Source organism: Neltuma alba, unplaced genomic scaffold (assembly GCF_004799145.2).
Source record: "Neltuma alba isolate B1F8T4 unplaced genomic scaffold, ASM479914v2 tig00003408_pilon, whole genome shotgun sequence".
Classification (NCBI taxonomy): Eukaryota; Viridiplantae; Streptophyta; class Magnoliopsida; order Fabales; family Fabaceae; genus Neltuma; species Neltuma alba.
In genome coordinates, this window is record NW_021633273.1 from 201,930 (window position 1) to 220,808 (window position 18,879).

Below are 18,879 nucleotides of genomic sequence, written 5' to 3' on the forward strand. Positions count from 1 at the left end.
GTGATGCCTACAGTTATACTCTCTCTATCTCTTTTTATAAGCAGCAACTATTATCTCTCTTTTGTCCCTAAATATAAACAATATTTGCAAGTTATCTTAAATTTTTGTAACGAATTTTTCATTTTGTTCCAATTGATTACTTGTTTTAATATTCAATATATTTATTGTTTTATTTTTCAAAATATCATTTCTTTCTATCACACATTCTCTCTTTCATAATTCTCTTTATTATAACAACTTTCTTATTCTCTTTTTTATATTATCTCTTCCCCATAAAAAAAGATATTTTGAAAAAAAAACTTTTAATTTTTATCTATTTATTATTTTTAACTAACCTTTTAATTTATAATGGAATCCTATATTGATTATAACAAGGGACGTAGGAGTGGTAATTTTTCCTGTTAACTTTGCTCTCACTTATCCGATCGAAGACCCCAGCAATCCCAAGTTTCCGACAATAGTTGGACACGTATTCAATGACCGATATTCAATGACCGTCACTAATTTTATTTCACTCCCATAGACCTGAAATATCTCACGTACGTTTGATGTAGACTGTTCAAGTCAATGAACCGCCAACAATAGACATCAAAGTATGTCAGATGTGAGTTTCACTAAAATTATGTGTCAAAAACGTTCACGCTGACCTTGGATGCTGCCAGAGAGATTGATCAATCTCCCAAAAGAGCTGCTTCAAGAGATGATTTCTTCCCTGATCTACACTCTTTAGAATCGTTTGGGAAACACACGAGGATGGCAACCTACAAAAAGAAAAAGGTAACAGAAAAGAAATAGGGAAATATAATGCATTTAGTTTTGGTAATAAGATCACGTTCGTCACAGCCAGTGACACTCAGATACAGGCACCCCACCATGTTCTTTAATGCGACCAACTCTTGGAGTAACTCTGCAACCAAACAGCTAAAACAGATGGCCATTAATGTCTTATAGTTATTTGTCTCTTTCTGCAACATTTATCTACTGGTATTTCTATGTACCGGCCATAGTCATATACAGTGACTCAGATCATAAAGCTGTGCCTTGCCCACTTTACTATTCCACAGGCTTCGCGTTTTCTTTTGTTTTTTTAAAGCATTTCATGCGTCGGTGGCAGCAGGTACTCTCGTTGGTAGCATAATTTAAACCATGGACAGCTCATATTATGTGATAACATTGAATTCCGAGGAGCAGGTAAGTCAAATGTTCATTCTTAATTTACTCGTTATAATTAAACTCTAAATTTATTGTATTCAATTACCCCATAGAAGATATGTTTGAACTACTTAATCTTTCGTGTCGGTCGCCAACGGATATAAAGCTTTAGAATGCAGTTGATGGTGATACATATACAGTATAGCCAATGAAAATATAAAGATGAGGATTAGATAAAGGGAGACGCCAACTAACCCAGCAATTCAGATCATATACAACAAGGTTTTAGGTGACGAAGTCAGTGGACTAAATCCTCGTCAATTGCCCACAAGCCTTATTATTGTAGTCCTTTTCTTTTTCTGAGTCTGGAGCTGAACGGAGGAAAAATAACTGGAGAAGCCGAGAAGTCAACACTCGTGGTTCCTTCTGTGATAAATAAAGATGTTGACACTTTTTTAACAAATTAATTAGCTTCAACTGTTTTGAGAAGCATAATCAATGTAACTTCCACTACGTGTGTCAGTAGTTTGACAGAGTTCTTTTTTCCCCTTTTGCCAATAGCCAACAGTAGTTTGACACAGTTCCTTTACCATATCAGCTGTAAAACTTACTTGATTGAGAGCTGTGAAGAAAAGTGGGGCACGAGTTGTTATTCGGTACGGTGAAATGACGCGCGGAAGACAGACAACGAGGGAGTGAGTCATACTTAATTCTGCTTTTAATTGGATGTCGCTAATATATATATATATATATATATTTTAAAATAACAGTAAAAGCTGGCAAGACTAAAATAGGAAATGAAAAAAATTATGATCTCAAATCAGCCGCCTAATTTAGAATGACTTGAAAAAAGAGGACGATCCGAATTACACCTCCATCCATCACACCTCTCCCGCGTCATTGCTGCAAAAGCTCGGAGTGTGGCTGGCGGAAAGAAAGAAGGCCATATACTGTAGCAGATTGATTGACGTGCATTGCAGCAAGGGGGAATCCTTTATTTTAAGACTTATCAGTCGTAAAAGGACATGCCTGATTAGCCATTTTTTCATTAGAGTACTTGCATCTAATTTTTTATGACAAAGCATAAGAAAGGAAAATTGGGCATTGTCTTATTGCACATGTTAGTTAGATACCTGGCCCACTTCTATCATTTACCTTCTGGCTTGTAACTCAGGCTATAGACTAGTATAAAAGGGCGTCCACTGTTGTAGAATCAACCACACAATTCTTTCAATAACTTCCTCAAGGTTTCTGTTTCTATATATATAGTTCTTCTGGCAACAATTTTGTGTGCCAAGGAAACAGGAATGGGGAGCCAGAATCATTTGGGAGTGTTGTTCCTTTGCTTTATAGCACTGATTGGATCAAGTCAGGCTCAATTGCAGCAAGGGTTCTATGCCAAGAGCTGCCCAAAAGCTGAGAAGATCATTCAAGACTTCGTGACTCAGCATATCAGAAATGCTCCATCTTTGGCTGCTGCTCTGATCAGAATGCACTTTCATGATTGCTTTGTCAGGGTATGATTTTTTTTTTTAATTTCTTAGTTCATTTTTTGGCTTCATAATTTGTAGTTGATGAGTTCTTTTGATGAACTGAGGAACTTGGCATTTCAGGGCTGTGATGCATCAGTGCTTCTGAACTCAACAACAAACCAAGCAGAGAAGAATGCTCCGCCAAATCTCACTGTCAGAGGATTTGACTTCATTGACAGAATCAAGAGCCTTGTAGAAGCTGAATGCCCTGGTGTAGTTTCTTGTGCTGATATTATCACTTTGGCTGCCAGAGACTCCATTGTTGCCACAGTAAACATCCATTCTAGCTTCTGCTTCATCCTTATCATCAAAGTTTACAGCTTTTTATAACATACAACGACCCATTTATTTTGCAGGGAGGTCCCTTCTGGAATGTTCCAACAGGTAGAAGAGATGGAACTGTATCTAACCTGTTGGAAGCCAGAAACCAAATTCCTGCTCCGACTAGCAACATCAGCACGCTCCAGACACTCTTTGGCAACCAGGGACTTGATCTCAAAGACTTAGTCCTGCTTTCAGGTACATTTAAGCAAACAAATCACAGGCATCAGTGATTCAAGTTGCTAACAAAGTTCAAAATTTTCAGGTGCTCACACAATTGGTATCTCCCATTGCCCATCATTTTCCAACCGATTGTATAATTTCACCGGTAAATTAGATCAAGACCCAAATCTAGACAGTGAATACGCAACAAATCTCAAGACCTTCAAGTGCAAAAGCATTAATGACAACACCACAAAAGTTGAGATGGACCCTGGAAGTCGCAAGACATTTGATCTTAGCTACTATAGAAATGTGCTCAAGAGAAGAGGTTTGTTCCAATCAGACGCTGCTCTGCTGACCAACTCTGTTACCAAGTCTACCATCACTCAGCTGGTCGAGGGACCAGTAGAAAACTTCTTTGCTGAATTTGCCAAGTCCGTGGAGAAAATGGGACGAATCAATGTCAAGACTGGGACACAGGGAGAGATCAGGAAGCACTGTGCAGTCGTAAATAGCTAGGAATCTTGATGCCCATCCAAGTGCACTTTGATTTCTCTTTTTTGTAACTTTACTTTTGGTTCTGTTTATTTATTTATGTGGTGGCTTTGGTGTCTTCATAAGTTACGCCGGGGGTATCTTTATTTATTTGCGTTGCTGGAATAATTGGAATCCCCGGTAGTTTTCCAGTTTGAAGGGAGATTATGTTCTTGTTCCTGCGAATAAAAAGCGCAGAGTTGAAGGAGAATTACTTGTGATTCTTGTTCTTTGTTGTTTGGAAGATGAGTTTTTCAGGATTATTTGAAGCTTACGTTTGTATTCATTTCCACGATTAATGTATTTCACCATATATTTACTTCTCCGCATAATGCATATATTCTTGCTTTTTAATAGTTCTTTTCCGGGTGCTCAAGGCAAAAGTTACATTGGTACTATGAAAGGTCGAAGATTACTATACTGGCACTCAAATGAGCCCGTTTAACAATATTTGCCTATCAAAGCGCACGTCTACATCAACTGGCCCATGGAGGAGCCTGTACGAGCTATTTCAAAGCTATCATCTTTCCCCAGCGTTGTATTGAGTATTGACTTCCGGCCACTTTAATGTTAGTTCTACTAGTAAATGTTTATATTATTAATCTATCATGTTAAAAATAAATTTTACAATTATTGGAAATTTTAACTAACAAAGAAAAATCCCCAAAAAATACTTTTTCATTTTTAAAATCCCAAATCATGAATTATTATCAAAATATATTGTTATTTGCTTTCTAAGTATAATCAATTGCTATTAAAATATATTCATCCGGTTCTAAATATAAGACTTTTTTTGTAATGCAATTTACACTACAAAAGGGATACACTATAAAAGGAGTTTTATATTTAAGAAATTACACTACAAAATGGGTCTCATATTTAGGATAGGAAGAATAATAAACAAGACAGATTTAAAATTTTAAAATTCATTTATTTTTTTTTGGGGGGAAATTTTCCATTTGGCAATGTGCTTATGAAAGCGAATGTATACTTTTCAATTTCATGGCCCTTGTAGGAGGAGCTTTCAAGAGTCACTCCAAGAACCACGTTTCCCCAACGGTCACATTTGACTTCCAACCACTTTACTCAACGTGTTTATCTCCAATTGGGCCAGACATTGGGCTGAAAAACACAACTCGAATTATGGCCAAGTTAGGCTCCAGGCTGTTGTAGAACGCAAGTCAGCTTGCGGATAGCCCTACCTCTTTTTTTTGGTTCAATGGACTCTGCCACAAAAAAGAGATTAAAAATTTCAAGCGGGCTGTGGTTGGGAAGGATGGAATTAGGTCCAGCCCAATGTAAACGCAACGTTTTTGTGTGGGCCTCAGCCGCCGCCCTTATTTTCACTTCTTTTTTGTTTTTTTTTTGCCAACCCTAATTTTGCAGCCTCCCGTTTGCTGCCTTTATATACTGCTCGAGCGAGTTCTCTCTCGCTCGCCCCTCACTATATTTCCTGCTCCGTGTTTTGCAGCTTGCATTTGGCGCGTTGATATTGTGAACGCTTCCAGGTTGTAATTTGCATTAGATTATGTAGTTGTGTGTCTGGTTTTTCTTTTTCTGTTTCGTGTGTGCGGTGATGAACCAATTTATTGGACTAGAGTTTCTGATCTGGGTATCACACTCAGAACTTGATTAACAAACCCTTGGCTGTCTGAGCACACTTTTAAGCAACTTTTCGTTTCCTTTTCTTGACTTTGTCAGTATTTTTACCGCTTCGAGACGACTCTGATTTTTGAATGTGCTGTTCAACTGGTTTAGAAAATTGGCTCATGATGATACTTTAATTATCTTAGCGGATTTCAGTGAGATATCTATCAATGATCTGATTGTTACACACACTGAAGCCTATTTTCTTGATAAGTATCCTTTAATTTAGCATACTACATTAGTTTGTCTCGGACGTTAGTCCTTTTTTGAATGTATATATATTTATATCCAATTTACTAATCTTTGGTGCAATGATGAGATGAAACACCTGAACGTGTTTTAGGGCAGTGGACGTGACCGTTCGGTTTCGCCGTGAGCCCGTTTGTTAACGACTTCTCCTTCCACTGAGCACTTGTATGATAGAAAAGTTCTTTATTGTGAATGGGTGCTTAAATTGCGAGGCTGCGCCTTTGTGAGTAGGCTATGGTGAAATTTAGCATGGAATGCGTCCATTACCAATTCCAGCAGGATATATCATTCCTCTTGGTTTAATGGCTCGGACGCGATATTTATTATGTGGTTATCCTGATGGATGGCTTCTCCACCATGCCATTTTATCCTGGAAACGCCACAAATATTCTATTCTGTTGGTTATACTTGAGCAATTTGCGGTCCAGTTAAGACTTTGATCAAAGCGAAGCAATGGAATGCCCGATCAGTTGGACGATTGAAAATGAACCACTTTGTCTAGAGACCTAAATTTTAACCATATATTTGGTGGTATGAAAGAAATGGAAGGAAAAGGAGTGGAAGAAAATTTTTAACGAGTTTTATTTGAAAAATTAAAAAAATAAAGTTAAAAGTTTTTAATTAATTACAATTTCTTTCAAACAAAATTTCAAAATCTCACTTTTTTAATTTATTAAATTGAGCTTATTAATTTTTTTTTTGCTTTTATTTTTTTCTCATGCTGAAGTTAAAAAGCCTAATAGATTTATTAAGGCGACTGCTTTCACACTGAAAAATAAAATGCATCAACGTGTCACCGAAATATGATTCCAATCTGCTAAAATAAAATTGGAATTATTTCAGTTGCAAAACTGTACCTTTTCTCTGGAAAAGTTGAAAAAAAAATTCTCTATTCCACATATTTGTTACCATATATTATTTTCGATTTACATTTCTTCGAGAAAAAGCAAAAGTGAGACATCCATGAACTCTCATTCCTGTGGCTAACCTCGACTTGGCAAGTCATTTCTTGGATGAAAGATAGATGCCAGAAATAATAGCAACGCCGGCAACGGCAACACCAACAGAAGTTATGATTGTTACCGCGGAGGTAGCTGGTTTAGCAGACGGAATTGTCAAGAGATCCCTCACCTAAGAAACAGTATTGAAAATAAATAATAAGTCTGACAGTCAAGTATATGTGGGAATATTAGTATTAACCATCACTTTGGAATAAAAAACCACAACAACAAAAAAATCAGATGTTTTTTTTTTTTTGGCTGTAAAACAAAAAAAGTTCACCAACCATGATAGGTTCCTTCCAATGCTTCTTTATTCCTGGTAGATGCCCTTTGCCGACAACAGCAACAACCGAGCTGCTCTCGCTTGCCACTTTTAATAATGTGGAGGACATATATCTAGATATTTGAAGTGGGAAAAGAATTAGAATGAAACATTACAAACAATAATAAAGTGCTCATTTAAAAACATTCTAAATAGTGTGCGAAGGGTTCTAAATAGTGTGCGAAGGTTATATGATGACCATGGATGCCAGTGCACTCTATTTATGCTACCTTGTGCAGCATAGATAGAAAATTAAGTGTAGCAAGCAGGGTTTCATAGCCCACAAGGATTTACCAGGAGTCCAAACCTTTAATTGAAGGGAGGGGAAAAAATTCAACGGAGCCTCATGCTAATGCCAATCGATCAAACTGAGCCCACGAACATATTATGAAGAGCAAACATTGTTGACCCTTGTGATGTGATAAGTATGGCATAGAGCTCATAGAGTCCACAGAGAAGCTATTTGAGTTGAACTCCCAACTCAAAAAGTCATCACAGGCCACATCAGCATACTACATACTTTTGTCAATTTATAGTGGAGGGACCACTGCAAATATGTCTCGTTGGATTGGATTTGATAAATTTGGTGGTTTTTAAAAGACAAATTAATTTGCACCATTAAAATTTGATCTGAATGGTTCATATTCACAGTGGAGGTGTAGTGGAGAGAAACCAAGCCCTCAATTTATATAGGCTTAGCCACGGCTCCTGTACTAATATCCAAGATAAGTGGGCATTCACTGATAAGAGATCTAACATATTTAAATCCCGATCCTGAGGGTGGCTTCCATATGCCAAAATAGCAGCATCCAAAAAATATCCAGGATACCCTAAAAGGACCTCTTCGAGAGCCTTAAGAGAATTGGCAGCGTAGCTGGTATATGACATATTTTAACAGAACCATTCTTCTGAAAGCGGGCAAATATGTGACAAGCAACAACCAATTTAGTGAATTACATGTATAGCATGTCAGCGTCAGCCATCTTTGAAACATGATCGTAAATTTGATTGAACTCAAATTAAGGGGCAAGAGTTCTGATCTCTATAGTGAATTACATTTATAGCATATCAACATCATCCATTTTTGAAAAAAAAAATGTAAATTTGATTGAACTCAAATGAAGGGATTTGAGAACTTACTGATCTCGCTCATGCACGAGAGTCTCCATTAAAGTTGGGAACGCCTTACTCATCTCTTGTATAACAAGAGTTAGCATGTCATTGTCATCCATTTCCTTCAGCTGAAAAAACATACCCCAGCACCGGTATAAAAAAGAAGTCAGCACCAGTATGACCATTTCCTACCCATCAAAGCATATAAGGACTATGATGTCTACCATTTTATTAAGCTCCTCATGACTGGGCAAAAATACTGCATTAAAGAGCAAAGAGTACAATAATTTCATCTTATGCCAAAGTGGCATCTTTCTCCATGTTCTCCTTAATGTAATCTGTCTCAATCAAGGGCAATATACATTAACGCAGACACAGTACAAACAAGAAATTTCTAAAGCATAACAATACAAATGCATGCCTAATTAATAAAACACCTAATCAAGTGCTGGGAATTGCCAAATAAAAAGGAAAAATAATTCCCCATGTTTTACCACATTTACATGTTTAATTCACAACCACAGAAACAGTAATCAAGGCTAAACTCTTAATCATCAAACAGATCCGGTGAGCTTTACCAGAAGACTTATGAGATTAAAAAAAAAAAAAAAAAAGCAGTCTACTGTTTGAAGATCAAACACACAAAGTATGCAACATTCTTGATCCAAGCCATAAAAAATTTCTACTAGCTTTTCTGCAGGTGTTAGATAAATCTGTCCTCAACAAAGGGAGGGCACAGACATGCCAGGGAGTAGATGAACCAGGGGAGTTGACATCATAATCAAGCAATATCAATGGCAGTACTTCCAAAGACACGTGGATAAATAGGATGTTTTCCATGCAGGGTTGAACGTGACTGAAGCATGCGCTGGGTATAATAGATATTAACATATATTGACTCTTCATAATTAAGAATTAAGAAAATTGTTCTGAAACAGAGTAACAAGTATGCCCCCAATCATTCAGCCAACTTTAAAGCATAAACCCATTCAACCTGTACGGGGCGATCACCAAGTATCACCCTCCCACCATACTTGATTGCTTCTTCATATGCCACACGAAATTCAGCACCAGGAAAAACATCAAGCTTGTCAGCAATCTGTTGGAAATTAAGGGAGAAAAAAAGAGAATATATGAGATAAACAGCATTTTTGAATAATAACAGACCAATGAAAAGGACACAGATCTTATAGACACAATAAATATGTTTTCAAACATAAGAACGTGCCTTTGCAAGAAACCAGCTGTAAAGTACTCCAAAGATGTTCTGTTTTTTCTTCAACATTACAATTATTTCTCTGACTGTGGGCACCTACAAGAAGAAAATAAATACATGAGAAAATAGTGAAAGTTAGTGCAAGAGAAACAAAATATATGGAGATTTCTCAGGGGCTAAAGTTCAATATTAACTTATAGGCCATTAAACCAGGTCATCTAAGCTGAAATGAATTTAAAAAACTACTAAGAAGATTACACGTGTATCTGTGACTAAAAGTAGAGACGATTATTTTCTCCCTTATTCAAAATGAATAACAGATCATGAACTTGAAAATTAAATTATCAAGGTAAATCAACCAATATATATTTAGATAGCATTGTTTCCCTTAAAAAGCTGATGATTTTCCTCCTTTAATAGAGCACAGTTAAGTCATTTGAGTATTAGCAAGGTAAAGAATAGCTACCTTTAAATTTTGAGGAGCAAGTACTGTTACACGACCCGGGCACAATTCTAGGAAGACAACCTGGACAAACAAAACCAAGGCAAACGATTTTAACATGAAAATGTACAAGCCGGAGGGAAGACAATGCAGGCAGCTAATCAGGTGAATGATTCATTCATCGACCACTAGCTATGGAGTTCAAAAGTGAAGCACCTGTGGTTTCAAAAAATTGATTATTTCTTGCACTTCTACGCAGGATTCCTGTAAACAAATTCATATAGTTCAGAATAGATGGTAATCAGTAATCACTAAGCTCCCATTTTACAATCAATAACACCGAATTTCAAAATGCACATTTCAGTCCCCGTCCAACTACAACAAGAGGGCTTTAATCAAGCGATTACCCGAGAAATATGAGCAGTGCCAACCAAGTACACGTCACAAACACCACTCTCAGCGGTGGATTCGCACGTCAGGATCACTACGTTTCTTGAGAGCTCGTCCGGGAGTAACTTTCGCTGATTGAAACCCGCTGTATCAAGAAAGGGCGATACGGTGGCGTCAGTAGGCTGGTCGATTCGAACCATGCTCTCAGATAAGTTCACAACGGAAGGATCGCCGATGTGAACAAAATCTTCGCCTTCGACGGGGGGCGCAAATGATTCCGACGGTTTTGGGTCCATCACTGAACAGTGAGCGACGAGAATTGGGGGCTGTAGAAGCTTTGAGCTCGGAGATTTGGTGTGGTTGAGAAATGTGATGCAAGTGTGAGGGCAAAGGATTGTGCGGGAAGTAAAACCAAGGCGCGACTCGGGCGATTGAGCGCGAGTGACAAGCTATTGTGGCCAGATCGTCCGCCCCATTAGCGACTCGGTCCGTACAAAACCGCCGGCAACGAGTCAACGACTGGATTGAGATTGTTATATATCGATCCAATTACACTCGCGCGGCCCACACTAGAATCCCCGTACAAAACACAAAAACGGTGGGGACTAAATGAATTTAAAATTAAAAAATGATTAAAAAAATATTATGGGCCAACCTCGTACAAGCCTCCCGGAGTTGTGAATTCCAAGTTCCACTTCCAACTAAATTTTGTCGAGAAAAATATACCTTTTGTCCTTGATATAAAAATATAAAATTAGTTTCTTATATTGACACGCATCAACACAGACTAATTTTTACCAGGGATTGGGAAAATCAAATAAATCATTAAGCCATATTAGTTACAAATTCATAAGTCAATGATGAAGCATGATAAGTCGACTAGACATGATCAAAGCAATATATTTTAAATAAGAAAGGAAAAATAAAAATCTATTAAAAATTGTTTTCAAACAGAGATAACAATAAAATTAAAAATAAAAGTAAAAATATAATTTAAAGAAATTGATAAATATTTTACAATTTAAAAGACAAAAAGATAATTACAGGATGTAATATCTACAACATATGAATATGCATAAAATAAAGTTTGGGAACATGTTTTAATTTCTTTTCTAAAATGATCCATTCAACACTTATTAGTTTGCTTTTTTTTTTTTGGATGAAATAACACTTATTAGTTTTATACAGGCTTAGTCGATGTTGGACCAATTCATACCGGCTCTCAATTCTCATCCTAAATCCAATATGCTAACTTTTTAAAGAAAATTCTGATAGAATATAATGCCCCTGATCCTTAAAATAATTTAGTCTGAAATATAATACTCCAACCCATTTTACCTTTCATTTATTTTTTTCTTCAAAATAGCTTTTATAATAATTACACATACTAAAAATTCTATCAACTAGTAATTCTAACCAATATAAATGATTAACAATGATATTCTAAGAAATTTAACTTATATTTTGACAAATAATTAATTTAACAAACTTTCTTAATCTATTCAAATTAGTCACAGAAAATAGTAATTTTCATTGACCAAATATGATGGCTAAACCCAAAATAATTGTTAGGATAATCATAAATATAAAAAATAATTTAAAAATGTAATTAATTAATTGAAAATTGACGAAACACCGGTTGGTTTCCTTCGCAAATGCTCGACTCGGTCTCATGCTGGGAAACATGAAACGACACCATGCCAGGATCTCCAACACAAGCCCGTGCACAGTGTAGACAGCTGAGACTCCAGATCGCAGAGAAAGATAATGTTATCCTGTACTGTCATTGTTCAGAATGAGCATGCTTAATCTGATTTTGATGGTCAAAATTTCCAACTCTCAGGTATGAACTAGAGAAATCCAACTATACAGAATATATCACTGCATCCATGCAAATCCATCGTACATACAAGTCATTTGTCTCTTCCCCCAGTATCTCATAGAAAATGCTATCAGATATTGATATTTTACAACTACCGAATCGCCAACAGAAATGTAATCACTGCTAGAATTTATAAGTTAGACTATATCCATGTGTGCAATTGCTGCCTCTTCACCAAGCCCATCCACGTTCACATTCTCATCATCACCCTCATACTGCAAATGAAATAAAAAGTGCTCTTTCAGATGCTATACGCGTCATAGATTACAACGCAGAAACTGTATTTGGACATTCTTGCGAAATAAATGAAACCACACACTACATGATGAAAGCAGAGCATTTTAAGCTCAAACTTTGAAATAAATGAAAGTGGATTTGATAAAATAATGCATATGGCGGTATTCAAGAGGGTGAAGAGCTGACCTGTGAATAATTCGTTCCCGCAGTCGTCAGAGTTGGGGGAAGCATTGGTAAACTCCTCACCTTAAATGCCACTTCATTCTCATTTTCTGATGGTGCAGTTTCGGTTCTCTCAATTTTATCATCAAGCTCAATCTCAACTTCCTCATCAACCACATGAGCTGCCATGCTGGTTGATGGCACACCAACCCTGCTTTCCTTCAACTGCACATGAGAAAGGCCACTTGCATCATCAATCGCCACGTTTCAAAACAATCTCATTCAAGAATAAAAGCAACACTATCGTTATCCAAAAAAAAAAAAAAGGAAAACAACAATATCATTCAGTGCGCAAAGAACTCCCATGATATTAAGGAATATCACCTTTTCTAAGCTGTGGTTGCCAGAAGAACAAGATGTTCCTTTCTTTGGCCTGCCTTCAATGTTATGGGACTTAGTCGTTTGAGCCCCATTATTTGGGGCTTCAGAGCCCTCATAATCCTTATCGTTTGACTCAGCAGCCAAATTCCACCGAGAACGCTTCCTGGTTCTGGCTGTTCCAACCAAATACCCAACTTTCGATTTATACACGTGCCACAGAGAAGAAGTAAGCGTAAAAAACAGAGGGAAAATGAACATAAAAGATGGCCAGATTAAAAGTCAAATTGAAAACATATTCGCACAAAATAAGGCATCACAATGAGTCATAAAGCTGGAACCAAATATGCACATGTACGACCTTTTAATTAGGATATTAAAAAAAGTCATTTGTGACAATAATCTTGAGATACAAATTCGGTTTTGAGAATCTGAACTAGCATCATGCCGCATCAAGAGAGTAAGGTCAATAAAATTTCACAATTTCATACTGACACAGGAAATCAAGTTAGGAAATTCCTTATCATGTACAGTCATATTCATTAGATAATGGCCAAAAGCGTCTCAGGTTCTTCAGAAAAAACACATGAGATCTCAGGATTAGTGTTTGACTGGCTGAGATGAAGGCTACCCTGCCCCATGTATGAACTGAGGCATCAACTTGGATTACTATAACATACAAAACGAACAAACGAAATCAAATTTGAAAGATTTGAGCTTCCCATGTTTGGTTTCGGGAAAAAAACAGTATTTTGAGAGCTAGAACAGTAAAATAGTTCTGTTCACTAAATTTTACAAAAATTACTACCTTGTTTTGTTTCTTCAACAGCATCACGGCCAGCAGGCAGCCTTTTTCTGTGTGGAGAAGCATCATTCTGCTCCACATTATCTCTGATGATGGATGGAAAACCTACATCCTCAGCATTGCTTACAATATCAATACTCAAGTCTTCTTCATTGACACCAGTTCTAGCAATGTCCGAGTCAAGCTGATTTCCCAACCTTTGAAGTCGAGCCTGTGATCTACACAGGCCAACAAACTTAATTAACTCATAATTTCATTGAAGAATCTTTCCTCAAACAAGGAACCAACATAATGGATATAAATAAATTCATAACAAGCATTGCATATAAAACAGAGTAGTTATGTGGCTTGCCTCCTTAATTCATCTTGTAATCGAGTGTTTTGACTATGTGCTTTAATAAACTTCCTTATTTTTGACGTGACCCTGAATTTGCCAGCATCATCAAAGGAGTAAAAGGATTAGAATGGAAACAGCATTGCAAAGAAATATTTGGGAGCCCAAAAGACAATGAAAAGCATGCACATCAAAGTTCTAGCACCTTTTACATTCTTCATTCTCTTTAAATAATTGAGCTTGCAGTTCCTGAATTCTAGAATTAAGGCTATCCACTTCTTGAACACTCTCATCCAAGCAGACCTTAAAACAACAAACATTGCAGATTAACAAGGGTGACTCGAAATAAAATTTGAACATAAGAAGCGAAACTGTAATCAGTTAAAAATATAATTGATTTTCTTTTCCCTTGTAATGTGAGTTCTAATATTATTCTTACACCAAACACATAAACACTTTCTACCCTCTTTTCAAAATTAAGCAAGGCAATGTTAATTAGATATCTATGCTGGAATTAGCACAATCCAATTTGTCCACTATGCACATGGAATGACTGCATGGTCATGTATTTGGGTATTCCAAACTATCCTGTATTACTGTTGCATCCTTGATCAGAATGGAAAAATTTAAGCGACCCATGCTACTTGATCATGTAAGCAAAAAGAATACATGCTATCCATCTGCTTTCTTCTCCCTAAACACAACAGTTGAAATTGCCTACCTCCCAACACAGAGAAACCCAACACATCTTCCTATCTTCAAAATTTATCCACATAATTATAGCCACCATACCTTTATGAAAAGGCCAATAAAAATAATGAGAAATTGCTACTGCAACTAATAAAACTAACCCCAAATTGAAACTTTTGCTCATCAAGCATGCTGATTTCCAACTGCACTTTCTTCAGCTGCAAGCAGCTCCAAAAAAAAAATTAAACATAAGTCCTCCAGAATAATACAATAACAATAATAAGAAGCCTTATCCCAGTATTCCAGAACAAAATTTTTTTAAGAAAAAAAAATGTTTTGAACCTGCTCCTCAAGACTATTTTTTGAACCGGAGGAATGCAGTTTTCCTTCTCTAACTTTATCTTGGATTCTATCAGAGAATCTCAAGCTTCCCGAAACATCACTTTGGCCTGCAATGCCCTTATCTCTCTTGCGCTTCCTATCACTGCAATAACAATTAATAGGCATTAGGACCAATAAATGGATGAAGAACTAAAATTACATGAGACTCTATAGGCACATCTCAGTCATTATGCATCTGAGAAGTGAGGACAGAACTTTGTATGAGCAATTCACACCAGCAGTAAAAAGTGACATCATGTGCATGCTTCATATTCACCAAAATATAGCAGAAAATTTCATACCAGATGAAGTGCACATGGTTGGTTTTGGGAGGTATGACTAAGTTTGTTGCGATTTATTAAAGGTGTCAATAAACTAGTTGCCAATAAAACCAAAAGAAACTAAATGAGAAAAAAGAGGAAAGAAAATTATTAATGATGGTTTACCTCCTTTTCTCCAAGGGCCTCCCAGGGCTGTAATCTGCAATTATTAATCCATCAAAATTAGGAAAGGAGAAAGGCGAGGGTTAATAACACTAAACTATTGCATTATAAGCACAGATGTACATCCTCTGGTGCACGCAGTCACACACCTAAAGACAAACATCATAACAAACTGTAGTGAACAGATGCATAGTAAAAACATCAATCTCTTGCTTAGGGATCCCATGTAATCTTCTTTTTTTTGGGGGGGAGGGGGATGGGGCTAAATAAAAGGTTCCATAACGCATGTGATATTGCTATCAATGCAACAAAAACTAGCTATCATGTGACAGTGATACCTCCAGTACATCTCCAAGTTAAAGATCAATAGCAGAAAACAATAACTGTAAAAAAAAAAAAAAAAAGGAAAGCAAATAACTTATACGTAACCATGAATATTTTGGCGGCTCCTTGCATCTCTTGCTGGTGATAACCTGCGAGGTGAGAAATGCCTTCTTTCAAGTTTTCCTCTCAAGTCACTACTGGAATAGTCTTGCCTACCTGCAATAAGAAAAAGAACTCCCATTACCTCAAGACCAACCAAAACCAACAAATGTTATAGGAGAAAAAGAAGAGAGGGAGGCAGAACTCAGATTGATAATGAGACACAAGCTTACCATCATGGTGAATAACAAGGGAAACATAATAATGAATAGTTATAGAGCTTCCCATGCAAGAGCGAAAAGGCGACAGAAATTAGAGACGGAAATAAAAACCCAGGTATGTAGCTTATATCTTTGAAGTGCAATCAAGGTTGCAATGGGATTAAGACCAATTCACTTCCTCATCTTCTTGTTAGGCAGAATGGCATTAAAATATAATAGAAAAGTAGAGATATCTCCGCGATGATTTTACAAAAATAAGAATCTGTCCACATGCTATCAGATTTGATTGCTTCTGGTAATATCCCCTCTTTAAGAATTTCATTCAGTCTTTGTTGAATGAGCCACACCATAGCATCATCCAGAAGTGTCAACCAAAAGGAAAACTATACGCTCCATTCACTCAGGCAGTAGAATGTGCTATATCAAAGGATAAGATAATTCACTGAAGTTGCTTCTGATCTAAATAAAAGAAGAAGGAATGATCCAAGAAAGCCCAATCAAGATCCTCCAGCTAGTACTTTGTAGCTCCACAGATTCGTGGAATGATCCATGAAATATGTTGCCATGTAAAGAAATTGTTAACAACAATACCAGCATTGACTTTTAGATAAACCAATCAGCAGAATCCATACTGAAGATTTCCCATCTAAATTAAAATATCCATACCGCTTGCAATTCAACCAATCTCAAAACAAGATAACATGAGCTGACATCCTATCATTGAATAAGTTAATCTGACATTAATTTCGTACATTAGTCAATCATAAATAAGCCTTGTGCTCTGCTTACACTGAATCAATTGGCATATAAACCAATCTACCAGAGAATTATCCAGATCCATAGTGATCAGAGAATATGAACTCCAGTAATGAATTTGGAGCATCAAAAAAGGTAGCTCGGGACATGAATGAATGGTAGACAAGTACATCCGAGAAAGTGGTAACACATCCTAAAAATATTTCGTTGCATTTTTCTCTTTCATTGATCAAACTTTCTCAATCATATGGGCATGTCATTAAAGGAGAAAAACTCAGAATGCTCTCCTTATAAAGCTTCATGTCACATGATCCAATAGATATGCATGTAATCATGTGCAGAAGCCATAATACAAACAGACAAAGAAACAGGATTACGTCCAAGGACATCTAAAAAGCAACCAATCTCTGCAAGAAGCAACATAGTGAGATCTTCAAGATTGCAAACAAACTCCACATCAAAAATATTCTTTGAACAAAGCTCCAGAAAAGAATGTAGCCTGACAATGGCATAGGAAGTACTATATAAAAAAATGAAGCTCAAGAGTAAACATAGAGATGTAGGCAAGAAAGTATAACAACCACGTAATAATTTAAGAAAGAAGAATCGCAAAGATAGGGGTAGAAGTTTAACTAGGAATATTTTAGCAGGAGCTCTTCTGTGGCCAAATGCCTCCATCAACGGTGAAGTTTATTTAAGAATAATCAGTGTTTGTCATGAGGGAAAGAAAAAGACTAGCAAGCAATCAAAGCAGATGAAATGTTCTTGATGGTAATATGAAAAATAGAAATTGGAATGTAAAGTAACCATACTGACTTAGACTTATCGTGACTATAAGCTAGAGTGACGAACATAAAATATTCAATTTGTAAAATCACACGAGACATAGGCAAATCAACAACTAGCTGAAAGAAAAAAAATATGGTTGCACAGGCAATCGTCCACCCAAAATCTTACAATACCACAAACAAACTAGCAAAGCACGGTTCCCTGCAATGCTTTGTATGCATATACAGGTACTGCTTCTCAAATTCATAGACTTCTAAATAAAATTAATACATAGCGCGACATTCAGGCGTCCAACTGACAGCCACGGGAGACAGACTTAACTAAATAACCAGTAAAGGTAAGATATCGCGATACAAGAAGAATAATGGAAATGGATACCACTATATGAGCCAGAGAATCGCCGCAACTCCGCATTCCCATGAGCAAAGGTGCAATTTTGGCGTGAACAGCGACCTTTCTGATATGGCACACATAGCCTGGTCTTGAACTGCTTCCTTTCCACCATTCTCAACTTTTTAGTTAATGTGAACCAGAAAAATAATGCCCGCCTCGTGAAATTAGCGTATTAGGCTTGCGATGAAAAGTTAATAGCAAGATTCCTGCATTTAAACATACCATGTATTGTTAATCAGGTTGAATGAAGAGTTGAAGAAAACTCTATTAGGTTCTATCCATTAAATTTCTAGCTAGCTGAAAAACGGACAAGAAAGAATGCGCCTTGAATGTTTCCTTAAATTCTTTTTGTTAAATCTTTTCGTTTTCGTCAATCGCTGAGTGACCAAACTTTTAAAAGCTCAGTGAAAATAAATCAAGAAAATCACCTAGAACTCGAGGAGTCGAGCGTGCGGCTCCAAATTCAATAGCTCCCCTGAGAAACCCAGCTGAAGACCAAGGATCGAAATCCTAACGAGAATCTTACATGAAGATCTTTTGGAAGCTCTAGCCCGTCAATTGCTCACTGGATTGACTTTCTTTTATTACACAACAAAATTGGGCCAAGCTCATTGAATTGACTTCATCTGTTTCAGATCCGACCCAACCCATTCCATTCGATTTGTGGTTGTACGTCCCATAAATCATAATCATTCGTTAATTATTCAATCTCATATAAGAAATTAATTCATTAATTAATATTAATAGTACTCCCTGGCCCCTTCGGTCCTATATTAATTTATCATATACTCTGCCCATTTCCGAATCATCACATGAAAAACTGGTTTCTAAGTTGACAAGAAGTTGGAACCACCACGGAGATTGGTTCAATATTGATTAAAAATGCAATGCTGGTTCATGTATT

At 36.7% G+C, this 18,879-nt stretch overlaps 3 protein-coding genes and 4 non-coding genes across 11 annotated transcripts; 5 read left to right on the forward strand and 2 right to left on the reverse strand.

Annotated features, from left to right (window-relative positions):
- Window positions 1-2,414: 2,414 nt before the first annotated feature.
- LOC114741519 (peroxidase 3) lies at window positions 2,415-4,016 on the forward strand. The gene is made up of 5 exons (XM_028929803.1): window positions 2,415-2,420; window positions 2,451-2,669; window positions 2,766-2,954; window positions 3,041-3,203; window positions 3,271-4,016. The coding sequence occupies exons 2-5, from the start codon at window positions 2,460-2,462 to the stop codon at window positions 3,684-3,686; spliced, it is 978 nt and encodes a 325-aa protein (XP_028785636.1). The 5' UTR covers window positions 2,415-2,420; window positions 2,451-2,459; the 3' UTR covers window positions 3,687-4,016.
- Window positions 4,017-5,265: 1,249 nt separating this feature from the next.
- Window positions 5,266-5,364, forward strand: LOC114741541 (small nucleolar RNA Z157/R69/R10). Its single transcript, XR_003739782.1, has one exon. It is a non-coding gene; the product is annotated as a small nucleolar RNA Z157/R69/R10 (small nucleolar RNA).
- Window positions 5,365-5,464: 100 nt separating this feature from the next.
- LOC114741542 (small nucleolar RNA R11/Z151) lies at window positions 5,465-5,548 on the forward strand. The gene has a single exon (XR_003739783.1). It is a non-coding gene; the product is annotated as a small nucleolar RNA R11/Z151 (small nucleolar RNA).
- A 105-nt stretch (window positions 5,549-5,653) lies between these two features.
- On the forward strand, window positions 5,654-5,761 carry LOC114741543 (small nucleolar RNA Z152/R70/R12). Its single transcript, XR_003739784.1, has one exon. It is a non-coding gene; the product is annotated as a small nucleolar RNA Z152/R70/R12 (small nucleolar RNA).
- A 101-nt stretch (window positions 5,762-5,862) lies between these two features.
- LOC114741544 (small nucleolar RNA snoR80) lies at window positions 5,863-5,988 on the forward strand. Its single transcript, XR_003739785.1, has one exon. It is a non-coding gene; the product is annotated as a small nucleolar RNA snoR80 (small nucleolar RNA).
- A 400-nt stretch (window positions 5,989-6,388) lies between these two features.
- Window positions 6,389-10,587, reverse strand: LOC114741528 (traB domain-containing protein-like). Its single transcript, XM_028929812.1, has 9 exons — window positions 10,099-10,587; window positions 9,908-9,955; window positions 9,716-9,775; window positions 9,262-9,345; window positions 9,028-9,132; window positions 8,258-8,371; window positions 8,061-8,161; window positions 6,883-6,994; window positions 6,389-6,728 (listed from the first exon to the last, which is right to left on the reverse strand). The coding sequence occupies exons 1-9, from the start codon at window positions 10,375-10,377 to the stop codon at window positions 6,600-6,602; spliced, it is 1,032 nt and encodes a 343-aa protein (XP_028785645.1). The 5' UTR covers window positions 10,378-10,587; the 3' UTR covers window positions 6,389-6,599.
- A 1,280-nt stretch (window positions 10,588-11,867) lies between these two features.
- Window positions 11,868-18,538, reverse strand: LOC114741514 (zinc finger CCCH domain-containing protein 13). Of its 5 annotated transcripts, none has more exons than XM_028929794.1 (12): window positions 18,404-18,538; window positions 17,964-18,181; window positions 15,823-15,933; window positions 15,397-15,430; window positions 14,912-15,053; window positions 14,731-14,787; window positions 14,085-14,182; window positions 13,898-13,969; window positions 13,549-13,763; window positions 12,747-12,916; window positions 12,387-12,587; window positions 11,868-12,178 (listed from the first exon to the last, which is right to left on the reverse strand). In XM_028929794.1, the coding sequence occupies exons 2-12, from the start codon at window positions 18,085-18,087 to the stop codon at window positions 12,101-12,103; spliced, it is 1,302 nt and encodes a 433-aa protein (XP_028785627.1). In that variant the 5' UTR covers window positions 18,088-18,181; window positions 18,404-18,538; the 3' UTR covers window positions 11,868-12,100. The 5 variants fall into 5 exon arrangements, with proteins under 5 accessions (XP_028785627.1, XP_028785628.1, XP_028785626.1 ...); XM_028929795.1 differs by having other exon boundaries at window positions 14,731-14,772; window positions 17,961-18,181; XM_028929793.1 differs by having other exon boundaries at window positions 17,961-18,181.
- Window positions 18,539-18,879: the final 341 nt, after the last annotated feature.

Excerpts from the sequence above, each read along its gene's own strand:
- LOC114741519 (XM_028929803.1), top strand. The coding sequence starts at position 2,460 with ATGGGGAGCCAGAATCATTTGGGAGTGTTGTTCCTTTGCTTTATAGCA. Across the intron at positions 2,670-2,765 it reads TTCATGATTGCTTTGTCAGG|GGCTGTGATGCATCAGTGCT; the intron begins GTATGATTTTTT and ends TTGGCATTTCAG. Across the intron at positions 3,204-3,270 it reads AGACTTAGTCCTGCTTTCAG|GTGCTCACACAATTGGTATC; the intron begins GTACATTTAAGC and ends CAAAATTTTCAG.
- LOC114741528 (XM_028929812.1), bottom strand. The coding sequence starts at position 10,377 with ATGGACCCAAAACCGTCGGAATCATTTGCGCCCCCCGTCGAAGGCGAA. Across the intron at positions 9,956-10,098 it reads GCACTGCTCATATTTCTCGG|GAATCCTGCGTAGAAGTGCA; the intron begins GTAATCGCTTGA and ends ATTTGTTTACAG. Across the intron at positions 8,162-8,257 it reads ATGAGGAGCTTAATAAAATG|CTGAAGGAAATGGATGACAA; the intron begins GTAGACATCATA and ends ATGTTTTTTCAG.
- LOC114741514 (XM_028929793.1), bottom strand. The coding sequence starts at position 18,087 with ATGGTGGAAAGGAAGCAGTTCAAGACCAGGCTATGTGTGCCATATCAG. Across the intron at positions 15,054-15,396 it reads AGGCCCTTGGAGAAAAGGAG|TGATAGGAAGCGCAAGAGAG; the intron begins GTAAACCATCAT and ends TTGTTATTGCAG. Across the intron at positions 14,788-14,911 it reads AAAATAGTCTTGAGGAGCAG|CTGAAGAAAGTGCAGTTGGA; the intron begins GTTCAAAACATT and ends AGCTGCTTGCAG.